This window comes from Acanthochromis polyacanthus, chromosome 8, assembly GCF_021347895.1.
Source record: "Acanthochromis polyacanthus isolate Apoly-LR-REF ecotype Palm Island chromosome 8, KAUST_Apoly_ChrSc, whole genome shotgun sequence".
Taxonomy (NCBI): Eukaryota; Metazoa; Chordata; class Actinopteri; family Pomacentridae; genus Acanthochromis; species Acanthochromis polyacanthus.
In genome coordinates, this window is record NC_067120.1 from 13,530,612 (window position 1) to 13,544,191 (window position 13,580).

Consider the following 13,580-nt stretch of genomic DNA (forward strand, 5'->3'; position numbering starts at 1 on the left):
CACCGAATGCAATAACCCCGCCGACGTACCCGTCGGGCGTGGTTAATTACATGACATGGAAAAATACATACATTTGCGGCGTAGTTCTAGCGTCGTATTTTGTGCTAACTAATCAGACCTTTTTATTTAAAAGACTTTTATTTCAAACTACATTTAATATCTGTCTCTTGAGTGAAGTGGATTCTAGCTGCAAGCATAATTTTTCCTTAATGCACATAAAAAAATTTCTACAGTTTTTCCTTTCTAAATTATTCACTGTATATGTGGGCTGGAGCTCACAACTTTCATTCATTTCATATCTGTGGGGCTGTACAGGAAATAAACAGTGTGATTAGTGGTTCCCCTGGGCCTACAAGCTCACATCTTCACCATGGCTTCTTTCTCACCCAACAGCGCTGGGAAATCCCATCGAGATCAGTGTCGTGAAAATGAGTTACTGCACAGCTCGCAGCACGGACCCTCCGGCTGCAGAGAGTGAATTATCAATTCATGTTTCAGCTGAATGTTTCAGGAAGGTCACTGAGAGAATTCCTCACTGGAGATGAAAGTAAGTCACGTTCCCATTTAAAGGGGGGCGCCTTCATTTCGTGAATAAATATGTGACGCTGCTGCGGGGTCTGAAGGTCGGGTCCAATGTCCCGCTTCCGCTGATGGACGTTCATCATCATTAGTAGCCTCGAGATTCTCTCCACATTTCATCTTCACTGCGTCCCCCTTCCATCATCATACAGCTCCTCTGTTGCTAAAAGAACCTTGAAAATGACCTCTAACGGCTTTACTGAAACACTGACATGCTAATGAGAATGCAGCATAAAAGGAGGCTGTTATTAAATGTGTCTTTTTTGAAGTGGTTTCTTTATCAAGCGTATGTTTGTGGTGCACCATCAGGCTGCTTGTCTTGAGCTATCCCAGTGTGTGATTTGATGGAGGGGGAGTGCTGATGGTTTTAATGCACTCCCATATGAAGGACAGACATTATTACCACCACTGTAGCCCATAAAACAATGGACCAGTTAATGACTGAAGTGATTTCTCCCTCCCTTCCTTTTTCCACCCACTCCCTTGATTTCAGTTTGTGCACATTAAATATATACAAATATATTTTACCTTTTATTTTCCCTTTTCACTATTGTGTTTTTTGTGCAAAATCTGATCATAATACAGAAATGTTTAAATGAAAAATAGTCAACAAACAAGCAAAACAATGAAAGCAGTAATTGTTTGTAAGCGGGCTGCGGTTCTTTCATTTTTAATGCTCCTGATCGACCCTAATGTGGAAATTAAAGACATTTTTTATTGCCATTATGAGTGTGCAGTTCTTGCTTCAGCACATTGGGAAAAATCTTATTTTAAAGCCAAAGTATGCATTCCTGATTATGCAGTAACTGAATACATGCATAAATATTAGTGAATGGGGCGTTGCATCAAAGTGCTGAAGTTGCGCTGTCATTAGCATATTGGCATGAGCTGCTCTATTCAAGACGCAGTTCAGTGATTTTAGGTTTTCACTTCCATTAAGCTGACTGACTTACAAGAGCCAGACATAAAACAGAACAGTCAAAAGTGATGCTGCAGAGAGCTGCTATTGATGAAGTTGCAAAAAGCACTGGATCGTACATTTTCAGCGATGCAGCTCAGTGGAATCCTTAATTAAACCCACACAGCCTGGTAGATAATCTTGGTTTTTGTGTCAGATATAAATTTTGTTGAACAACGTGTCATTATCAGACTTCTTCTGTTTTCTATTATACCGTATGTACAGTATGGAAAGATGGAGAGTGGGTCACAATGCATGGAGTTAAAGAGGTTGTTGATGCTGCTTGCTGAATGTTGTCCCACTGTTTCTGAAGGGCTTTGGTGAAGCTGAGGCAAACACGTCCATCCAGAGCATCGTGTGGCTGATTGTCAGTGACACCACGCTGTCTTAAACTGTTTGTGAGACAACAAATGGTGGAGTTGTGGGCATTCAAATGTCTGACTACAACTCTAACTGACATGCAGCATCCAGCAACCTGTTTTCATCCTTTTGTCATGTGTGTGGCATCGAGTCATCTCAGTAAAGCTGCCCAAAGAAGTGTCTGTGTGCCGGTCTGGTCATTGTGATTTAAACCTCCTGTTATCCTCATTTACGGGCACCAAAAAATATTGTTTCCTTGTCTGAAGAAAATTCAAAAATCCAGCAAAAAATTTCCCCAAATTTCTGAAAATTTGCAAAATCCTTGGAGAGAAAATTCCAATAATTCCTTAAAAATTTCCCTTAAACGTTTTTTTTTTAAATCCCCCAAATGTGGCAAGAAAATTCTTGTAAATATTTTCAAAACATTAGCAAAAATCTTCCAAAAAATCCTAAAAATATCTAAAATGATTACTTATATATCAGTAAAACTTCTAATATTTTCTTTAAGAACATTCACAAAAAAATCTACCAAAATCCAGCGAATTTTGCTGGATTTTGGGTGACTTTTTTGTGAATGTTCTTCAGAAACATTTTTGACATTTCTTTTTTCCGCAAAAAATGTTCAGAGATTTTCAAAAATGTTGAAAATGTGGACACCAGAAGTTTCACTGTGAAAATACCTATTTTTTTCCATATTTTTCCATTTTTTTCTTTAACAATCAATTTTGACCTGCAGGACGACACGAGGGTTAAAGCCATACCTGACTTCGGTGTCTAGAGTTTGTCACTGGTTAAACAGCTTAAAAAGATGTTTGTGCTTCATTGGTTAAATTGCCATGTTTCTATTTTTAATATGCCCTTTCCATCTGCCCTCCGTCCCCAGGGATGCACACCAGCATCAGCGAGATCCTGAAGGAGAAGAGCCTGAAGCCGTCTCGCCGCAGCCTGCCCTGCCTCGCCCAGAGTCAGACTCATCCAATCAACCTCAACCACTTCCTGTCTGTGCCTCTGAGCCCGGAGCCCAAACCTGAAGTCGCGGATTTGAGTCAGAGCATCAGCACCTCCTGCAGCCTCCTCCCCCCACAGACAGGTCAGTCCACTGACAGGAACTTTCAGACAGTTTCCTTCTCCCATTAGTGGAGGAGAGAGCAGCCGCATCAGTTTACAGAGCGTGATGTGTAATGACTGTAGAGTTGACCGCGGTGGTATCTGCAGTGGTGAGTCAGAGTTAAGTTACACTTACACAATAGAAGAAAACACTACATTTCATACGAGTTACCAGAGTTTCAGCCACTTTTACACAACTCAATTCTTTATTGTCCCTCTCAGCACTGGTAACTTCTTGTCTTCCTAAAAAACTGTGAGTTTTATTGGTCTCTATTGCCTCCTACAGCTAAAAGCTAAATGTTTGGCATTAAACTGTGTTACTCAGCTATTTATGTGGGACTGATATGTGGTCATTTTAAAGTCCTTTTTTCTCGATTTACTTGAGATATTTCAGTTCAATGCTGATAAGGAACACTTACAGCAAATGGGCCTCGCTTCTCTGTTTCATCAGTCTGAGTGTGCACGTAGATAAATTCCAAACATTATATTTTGTGAACTGTTACTGCCATTATCATCTTTTTGTCTAAATGGTGTGTTTATTTCTCCTCTCCTCCAGTGCACTGACTGCAATGAACATTAGGCCCAACAAACTTTAATAATCATGGTGATATTTAAGGCATGCACATAATATCGATCAAGCAGATTGTGTTAACGCGGCAGGGAATTTATCAAACACTGAGTAAAGTCACAGTGCACTTTCAGGAGCAGTTGAGGTAGTGTGGGAAAGTGCCGAAATGAAAACAATACATCACTGTGTGGACTGTTAACATGGAGATGCCTGTCAGAGAGGACAATTATTCAGTCTTATTATTACATCTTCAGGAATATTGAGGGGTCGTTTACATTGAAAGTTCTCTTTTTGTTGTCAGACTTCAACATATTGATATTTTCCTGACCTTGAAACGCCCTTTTTTCTATCCTGCTGGTATTTAAGTGCTGAATGCACTGTTCAAAAGAGGGAATACATGTAGAATTCATGCAGATGAGGCAGCACAGTTGTTTCTATTTTGGTGAAAGTGTCTCTTTGACGCTGTGCTGAGAATAGACGTCTGAGGAGCGGGTCTGATCTTTTTTTTATGGACCATGGAGGGTGCAGACAGAGTGTAGACAGAACAACCAGCAGTGGTGGATAGACAAAGACCTGATCCTTCAACAGTTTCCCACTTGCAGACACTGACAGATGCGTTCAGTGGTTGTCAAACTGGATGAAGTGCTGCAGGAGTACCCAAAATCAACACATTGTAGGGACTTTATTGCACCTTACAGTAGAGACAGCAACTACACATAACAGTTTTCGTGTGAAAGATGGTTTAAAAACATGATATTAAAAAACGTGCACAGGTTCCACATGCTAAAAAGAAGCAAAGGGAGTTCACTAAGTTCCAATTACATGACACAGCTTAGTAGAACTGCCGGGATTTGTTGGCATAATTGACGTCAGTTCTTTTTTACCTTTAGCTTTTTAAACTTTTGTTTGTTATGTCAGACCTTTTTCTTCATTATGGCTACATAATTGATGATGATGCCCGCATTTTGTGGCTTCAGTAACTGGTCAGCTGTAGCCAGAGTTACAGTTTCAGATGATGGCAGCAGCAGCAGAGACTGACTCAGTTCAGTGCAAAAGTTTCCAAGGAATGGGAGTACTTCACAGGATCAGACACTGATCTGACGCTTCAGAGTCTTGATGACATACTGCAGACATACTGCATGAGCACCTGAACAGCAAACGCACAAGCTCAACTCGACATGGAGTCATTTTACACCCAATAACACTGTCTTCAATTACATGTTTCTCTGTTTGTGTTGTCAGGCAGCAGAACAAGTATTAATAATTGAAAAACTGTGCTGTGAATTTGCCAGTGTTTACACAGAAATTGAAGCTGCCACCAAGGTCAGAGAACAATTAAACAATCGGGACTAAAGGATTTGTTTTAGCTGTCTGTGCTTGTAAACTATCCCCATTTTGCATTTTGTTTAGTATACAGAATAATTGTTTTCACTAGGAACTGTTTAAGAGAAACCTGGATGTTACTGACTTCAATAATAATGTCCCGTTATTTGTTTTTGTTCTATTCATTGTTTCGCGAAATCGCCCGATAGCTCGCGCCAAAACCGGTGTTTTGGCACGAGCTATCGCGCGATTTCGGAACGAGATTTGCTTTCTAGCGTCCTGAGATTTGAATACAGACCACAACAAATAGCGATCGCCAAGTAATATGGAGGTTTTCATTCACTTCTCATCTCTAGTATGTTGTGGGACACTCGTTGAGACTATCCGAGCCGGTCAGTGTGGGAATAAAAGCTGCTGAGCTGCTAGCTGAGCTGCTAGCTGAGCTGCTAAGCTGCCTGCCTGGCTAAATACTGGAGCTATGTCGAAAATTCATTTCTCCATCACTCACATGTATGAAATGACATATGGAAACAGACCCCAGGTTGAAAAAAACCGAAGTTCCCCTCTAAGTCTAAAGCTTTGTACTTTTAATTGGAAACCTTTGTTTATATTACATACTGTGTTCAATTATACAATGACCCACAGGTTAAAACAACAGACATTTTTATTTAATTTTAAACTCTACCTTTACTCTCTTTTCTCAAATATCATAATTACCATACAGATATTTCTGCCCCAGGTACAATAGGAAAAATAACTTACCTGACTTACTGTACACTTTAGAAGAAACTTGATCAGCTCCACGTATTTTTATATCTAACCTTATTGAGTTAATTCAGATTTTTGTTTCTTCCTTCCGTTCTGCTTTGTGTGAAAACACAGTGTGATCTGGTGTCCAGTCTCTTTTTGGATTCTTTTCAGCACCACATGTTGCCCAGACCAATGAGTCATTTTTCAGCACAGCTGACACTTTTATCTTCAAATAAAAATGGGCTATATTGACTTTCAGTGTGGAAGAAATTCACTGTGATGTCTGTAGAGTAGAGATACCACTGGAATCAATTCCCCACATCTTTCTAGACTTTCTGAACTAGATGTGTGTGTTGTGCACAGTGGATGAAATAGTTCAGTGCTGTTAATTCTGTTGTTTGGGATCATCTGTCCAGGGTACGAGTTACATCCGTTTACAACCTAATTTGTGCCTAACTTTAACGTGCAATCTGTTTTTGCATTACACGCATCGATGCAAGGTGTAAACATTTGAAGGCTGTCAGGCTCACAATGTGATCAGATCTCAGCAGGTGTAAATGAAATCTGTTCAGCTTACTCACATGCTCAAGAAAAACTCTCCGTTCCATAAGCTGTAGTTCTGCCTCTTCCTGTTCACCCCACTGAGCCTGATGAAAACTACAGGTAGCAGCAGCTGCAAGTTTAGATCGGCACTAGAAACCCAACTACAGCCTCTATAGCAACAAAACTTCCCTTCATCTACAGTAAAATCTGGATTTCAAACATTTGGTTTTCAACAGTTCTGACTGTAGCTACACCAAGCTGATGTGTTAGTGACGCAGACACATTTGATTGGAGAAATGAGTGAAGCTGTCACACGTGTTGGAATAGATGTACTTTGTGCTGTACTGCAAAGTGCTAAGTCTCCCATGACATGTAGATAGAGTGGATGTGTTGTGAGATTGTAGATGGTGTCTAAAAGGCTTGTTTTAGCCTGATAGATGGCACAGTAAATCTCATTTTCCCTCCCATAAAAGCAATAAATTCCATATACTGAACACTGCAAATGGAAAGGCTTCCACATGTTGTGCTGCAAAAGAATTACTTTTTGTCAGCTAAACACATTTAGTCTCGTTTTTAGCTAAAAGGAAAATCTGATAAGGTTTCACAACACACATTTTCTGGAAGAATTAGAAAATGAATTGTTGATACAGCATGTCCTGTTTGCCTTGCATCGCAGCGTGGGCTTAGGAAAGCTTTATTTTGTTTGTGCACATTTGGAGGGTGAGTTAAGATACAGGAAGGAAACACGATTGGCGTTCTTTCAGCATCAACACATGGATCTGTGAAATTGCATCAAGGTGTCGCTCTCAAGCTGGCTCCCACGCTTAAATAACTTTAATTCTTAAACAGCTTGGATCTAATTTCAGTGTTGGCACTCAGATTAAGGAAAATATTGATTTGAGCAACAACAAAGACTTGATGCAGAATACTTTAAGTGGTTTCTCACCAGTTCAGTAACAACCTGATTGATCGAGTTGTGTCTGTGTGCAGCAGAGGATGGGAAGGATCACTACGTGGAGGAGACGGAAGTGAGCACGTGTGAAACAAGGGCAGACGAGTCGTTTCTGCTACAGAAGCCTGTCACCCGGGCTAAATTAGAGGCCCGCACAGATTCACTTCAGGTACCGCACTCTCAGTAACTCACATTAATTGTCACAAATTTTGCAAACCTCTGATGATGTTCCACTGAAGCTATTTTTGCACTTCAAGCTTTAGCAGTCCTGTGTTTAGCTCTGCTTCATTTAAATTCTGAGATGAAACTTTGTTCCCGCAGGGGAAGAATCCAGCTGATACGTCTGGGCTCTTTTTCCGAGATGGGAAAAAGCGTATCGACTACATCCTGGTTTATAAGAAGTCCAGTCCACAGGTGGAAAAAAGGTGCACGTTCGAGAAGAATTTACGAGCTGAGGGCCTGATGCTGGAGAAGGAGGTAAAACATTTGGTTTGGTATTAGAAGACTTTTTGTTTGCTTGATTTCTCGACTTCGTAGCTGCTAAACTCCTGTGTTCCTTTTTATTTGTAAGCCCTCTTTGACGAACAATGACATCATGTTTGTGAAAGTCCACGCTCCCTGGGACACACTTTGCAAATATGCAGAGCAGATGAACATCCGGATGCCCTTCAGGTAACTAAAGATGTAGAAAAACATTAAACCCTTAATTTAGGCAAATGTGATGGTCGATTTCCTCCTGTCTCTCTAACATGCCTTTTCTTTGTTTTTATTGAAGAAAAAATGCTACTTTACAGACTGGAAGAGCAAAACGTTGGGCAGGTAAGCAGATTACGGGTTTTGGATTGTTTCTCTTACAGTTGAAGCTTGAAGTTTCAGGGTCTCTAATGAAATTTGTGAGCAGCTCAACTAGAGAATTTGGTGGTAATATGAGCTGTGGGTGATGTTTCAAGATTGAAGTCATCAGTCACTTCTGTGAGGAGCAGAGACAGAGGGAGTCTGAGCCAGCCCATCATTGTCCTTTGTAACCCGCAGTCTAAAGTAATTAGTCCAGAATTATTGAAGCTTCTATCCACAGATGACATCTAAATACACAGCATTTACAAAGCCTGTGATTAGATTTTTCTAATATTGGAAAACCAAAGAAGTAATTTTTGAAAGTAATTAAAAGTAATTAAAAGAAAAACCTGTGATTAAGCGCCAGACTAATGTTACCAGCGTTTCAAGCATTGTTATTTATCAAACCAAATGTGTTCAATTAAATTTTTAGACCTTTTCAGTAAAAAAGCACAGCTTCCATCCACAACATCAGGCCCATTGTTAAGAGTATAATATAGTAGCTCACCTACTTCTGACTGTGCTTTTCTATTAAATTCTTTTCAGTAAAAATAAATGGAGCTGCACAGGCTTATTTGCATACTATTTTTAGAGAGATGTACTCACACTCTGATGTGATTTTCAACTGTTGTTCAAGCTCTGTGCCGTGCTCCAGATTTACATCTCTTTATCGCACTGGAATACATATGGAAACAGTCCAAGAACATGCCAGTGACAGAAACGTGTATAGCAGAATATTTTATTTTCAGAGCTAAAACATCTCCCAACCTCTGTTTAAAGATTTTAAAAAAACTTTTTTGCATTCAAGATTTAAGAATGTTTTGTGTCAGTTACATCCCCGTACAACTACATTGTTTTCAAAATTACACTAAGTTACATCGCTGGCTGGATTATGTTCAAAAACAACACATTATTAGGCAACAAATTTTGTTTTTGCACAACAAAAACACTAATTACCTACTTCAGAGTCGGCAGAATGTGGCTGGGAGGAGACGTTGGGTCTACAAAGTGCATGACTGTTTCACCAGAGACTGGGTTTGCATCCAGCATCCCATTAGTGGTTACTTTTAGGCAGCAGCAGCATTTTGGTTAAGGTTAGGAAAAGATCATGGTTTTCAACAAATGTCAGTAAAGGTTGTGTGTTCATCCTTGAACCGAAATGAACAAGAAAACATATTCTGGTTGCAATTACAGTTCCTTTAAAATGTATTTGCTGTTCCAGTTTAGCCCTGTAGGAACCTAATTTCTCTATAACAAAGTCAGAAGATCTTATAACTCTGGGTTTAAACTGGGAAGCTGCAAAAAGGTCACATACTTCATGTAGCAATGAGGATGTAGCGACACTGGAGACCAAATGTGACAACTTTAGCGTTGAGCACTGTTAAATTTATCATAAATTCTTAATGTTAGAAAAAAGCTTAAAACTCAAAGGCCATATTTTCAGAGTCTTTATAACCCTGAGTTAGTGAATTTCTGCTCTGTGATTCACTCCATTGATGGGATGTAACTGAAATGACGTTTTAACTACAGCAAAGATAGCAGAAGTTAGTATGTGGGCTTTGAATGAGCCTGTTAAGCTCTGAATAGGCAACAGTTACTGAGGTGTGACATTACTGCTGGCTTTTATCCTTTAAACCGCAAAAAACGGTGTGACTCATGTTACTTCTGTCCCTCGGCTGTTCTGAACAGAGTTTATTGAACCGGGATAACCAGACTTGACAAGTTAACTGCAGTGAAAGTCCTCATTTTAGTGTTTTATTGTGCTTCACCATGCAGACTGATAGACTGTATCTGTAAATATGTATGGATCTCATACCGTAGTCAACAGAATCTCTCAGACTGGAAGGAGTTTGTGGTGTGGATAATTGTGAAGACCTGTTTTTGCATAACATGCAATATTAATGGTCATGCTTCGATGACACACAGAGCAGACAAAATGACGCAGACAGACAAGAAACACTCGCCCACCTGTCCAACTGAGAACAAAGCACTTCAAAGGACTTTTAAATCTTGCGTGACAGTGATCTTAGTCATTGTGAAGAATGAGAGCCATTACGTTGTCCTCAGAGCTCCTGCAGTCTTTCACTAAGCCGTTGTTCTTAAAAGAAAAATCTAGCTGAGCAGTAAATAGGCTTTATGTGTTTACTAATGGTTCGTCTCTAACTCACATCCCTGTAAAACTGAACAAATGGACCATGTAAAGATGGTGACAGCTTGCTGGTTTGATGTCATTACCTTCCATACAGTACCTGCACCCTTCATAACAACATTCATCAAATTCTCTCTGGCAACAATGTGTTTTGCCCCCAGAAAGCCCATTTGTATTTATTCAATCCATATCAGAGCAGATAGTCTCGTAGAATCGGTTTCTGTCTGTCGACTGCTGTTAATCAAACACTCATCCACACTGAAATAGATCAACAACTACTGGATGGAGAGCCAGGTCATTTTATACAAAGATTCATGGCCCCTTCAGGATGAATTCTACTGACACTGGTGTCCAAATTGAGTTAATTTTTTTTCCAATATCATAAATTTGCCTCAGGGAGCTTCATAATCGGTGCAGCGTGCAACACTCTCCATCTTTACACCTTGGACTGTACCACTCACTGTTTCAACTGTAATATCTCATTTGATGGATAAATTAGCATGGAATTTTGCACACACATGTTTACAATTATGGTTTTCAAGAGACTCATCTTAATGGTACTGGCGATCCAAAAACATTTTATACCAGTGACTAGTAGGGCAGAGATGTTACTTTGAAATAGCCCCCTAAAAACTCACGTGTTCATCTAAATTACATATTTAGACTTTTTTCAAGAAAATTATCCCTTCATTATTCAAGTGTCTTAGATGTAACTCTATGACTTTTCTGCTTTTATTCTGCCTGAATATAGAGTCTCCATGCCTCATAACATGCCAATGTGCTGCTCACTGCAGCTCAAGGACACCAGCTCACCTACAACTCTGCTTAAACTTAGTAAAAAATACTCCATGCTAAACAGTGACAACCTGAACTATCAGAGTAATTAGGCCACCCATATGAGAACTGGAAACCTGTTGTGAAGAAGAATAAAGACACTAAGAGTTGGTTCGTTCCATAGGCTTGTTACATATGAACCCTGGAAGTGTGAATCTGAGTTTTGGGACCGTTGTGGGTTCGCTGCAGTATCAGTTTTTAGCATATGAAAAATTCCATATTTATGTGTTATCAAGATGAAAAACTGGTGGGGTCCTTACCATTTAAATCTGAAGTGGTGGAAAATGTAGCAAAAACTTTCATGTTTTACAGGCAATGTTTTTAATGACTTTGGTGATTTAAATTTTACAGTTAAAACATTAACTCTTTAAACTATGCAAAATAAATCATGCAAAGTAATTCCACGTGTTTTAATAGCTTTTTATGAACATTATGTTAAGTCAACTTATTTCCAAGAGTTGGTTCCAAACTTTTTTAATTGGGCTGGTCCAATTTAAGTAAATTAATATGGAATTTCTTTATTCCAATTGAAAGGCATTTGTCCACATGGAAATACTTTCCGTGATTTAATTGAGTTAATTCTATGGGTTTGACCGATTATCGACCAGGCTGATTATCTCGGCCGATATTTTCCACTTTTCTGATTATCGATATTGATATTTTTATTCACCTATTATTGTCAAATTAAATACACTACTTCAGGTCTGATGCAGCTCTGTGGTCTCAGAAACATCTCTCAAGCAAGGACTGCAAAACTTAACAAGAAGCACAACCTATTGCAACAAACCAGAAAGTTTGCATCTCTCACTATGCTAACAGCTAGCCACTGAGTTTGAAGACAGCAACAAATTACCCTGAAATAGTATGTGATTTTTTTTATAATGCTGTAGAATACAGGTGTTAGTGTGCAATAGAAGTTATCAAACAGTGAAAAATGAAGAAAATAGAGAAGAACAGCCAACATTACTGCAGGAGACAAACCAATCTCAATGTGGGATCAGTCTCAGTCGAGAGGAGAGTGTCCTATGTTAATCACTTCTATTTATATTTTATTTTCCTATTTCTATTTACATATCACCCAAAAACAAACAAAATACATATCAGTTAATCTCTAGTTAATTCAACTTTATAAACATATTACCTAAAACTTAAGTTTCAGTCTACAGCCTGCTGGGTGTTAAGGATAAAAACATATTACAAGACAAGTGGGAGATTTTAGCTTGAAATTGTGTTTCCCAAAACAATCAGTAATGTTTTGCACTAGAAATTGACACAGCATGATATAAATATATCGTTTCTGTCATATTTTTTATGAGAATCTAGTAATACTTTTGTGATTTTTAATGGGAATATCTTAAAAACTATCAGATTTAAAAGAAAATTGTCATGTTATGTCATCATCAAATCAAAGCAGAAATTTGTATAGTGTTTTGTTTTATGACTAAATAACTGCAGATTAACAACATTCATTCAGATTAACAAATGTTAGGAAGCTATCAACATAAACAAAGATGGTAGACATGGTGAACATTATACCTGCTGAACATCAGTGTGTTAGCATCAACGCTGTTAGCATTTATCTCAAATCTGTTGGGCCTCAGTGCAGCCTCACAAAACAGCTAGCATGGCTGTTTAATCATGTTTCTGATACAATTTAGGAAGTTAATGTATGCATTCATACCCCTGGTTCATAAATCATGGCCATAAAGACCAATTATCCTGTGAATGGGATTTAGCAAGCTGTTATCTTGGATCAGCGACTCCCAGTCTTATGAGTCATGAATGTGAAAATGAAAAATAATAATAGCAGAGTGATGCCTGCAATGCGTGAGCTTGTGTGTGTAAATGTGTTTTCAGCAGCGGTGCTTCGTTGTCAGGGTTGTGTTAGGGGAAATAAACGTTTTGGAGCCACTGTTCCATATCAAAGAAAACAATCTTCATGTTAATCTGTGTTGTTAATCCTTTTGCGCCTGTGCAGCAGGTTTCATCTGAGATGTCGCCAGATAAAAAGCTGGCTTCCCAGAAATCCCATGAAGCTGGACAAAGAGGCCTTGCCTGACCTGGAGGAAACCGACTGCTACACAGCTCCCTTCAGCAGAGCACGCATGCATCAGTAAGGAGGCTGTTAGCACATTCAAAACAAGCCATGACAGACATTCATGAGCATGATCACAGTGTGACAGAACAGCAGTGTCTGCACCAGTGATGTTAGTGATATTTATGCTGCTCCCAGTTTGTTGTTTCCCTCCCGTCCATCACTTCCATTCATGTCTCGAGCTACTATATGGAATTTAAAATGAGGAGGTGAACTGCACTAAGCAGTCTTGTATATTTTAAAGCTTTGAGTTTAGAAACCAGAATATTGAAGACAAGTTGATCATAAATAAGATATTGAAATTCAGCAGCAGATGTCCGTGAAAGATTTCTCTTCTATTTCTTCCTGTTTTTTTCTGTGTTTTCAAAGCTTCTCTGGGATAAAAGACACCATCTGAACTCATTTGTCACTGAATCATTTCCACTTTCCCTTTGCTTGTCAGATTGGACGTTTTTCGGGAAATAATGATGCTGGAGAGAGCACAAACTTTCCAGCATAAATTGTATTTTAATGAACCTCCCTCATCAT

General features: G+C 39.1%; 1 protein-coding gene across 1 annotated transcript in view; it reads left to right on the forward strand.

Annotated features, from left to right (window-relative positions):
• ano3 (anoctamin 3) overlaps positions 1 to 13,580 on the forward strand; it is a 42,551-nt gene that overhangs the window by 13,696 nt on the left and 15,275 nt on the right. The window contains exons 2-7 of the mRNA XM_051951535.1: positions 2,781 to 2,987; positions 7,179 to 7,309; positions 7,462 to 7,617; positions 7,712 to 7,812; positions 7,915 to 7,959; positions 12,939 to 13,070. Coding sequence (XP_051807495.1) covers positions 2,781 to 2,987; positions 7,179 to 7,309; positions 7,462 to 7,617; positions 7,712 to 7,812; positions 7,915 to 7,959; positions 12,939 to 13,070 — 772 coding nt within the window. The remainder of the gene's footprint in view (positions 1 to 2,780; positions 2,988 to 7,178; positions 7,310 to 7,461; positions 7,618 to 7,711; positions 7,813 to 7,914; positions 7,960 to 12,938; positions 13,071 to 13,580) is intronic.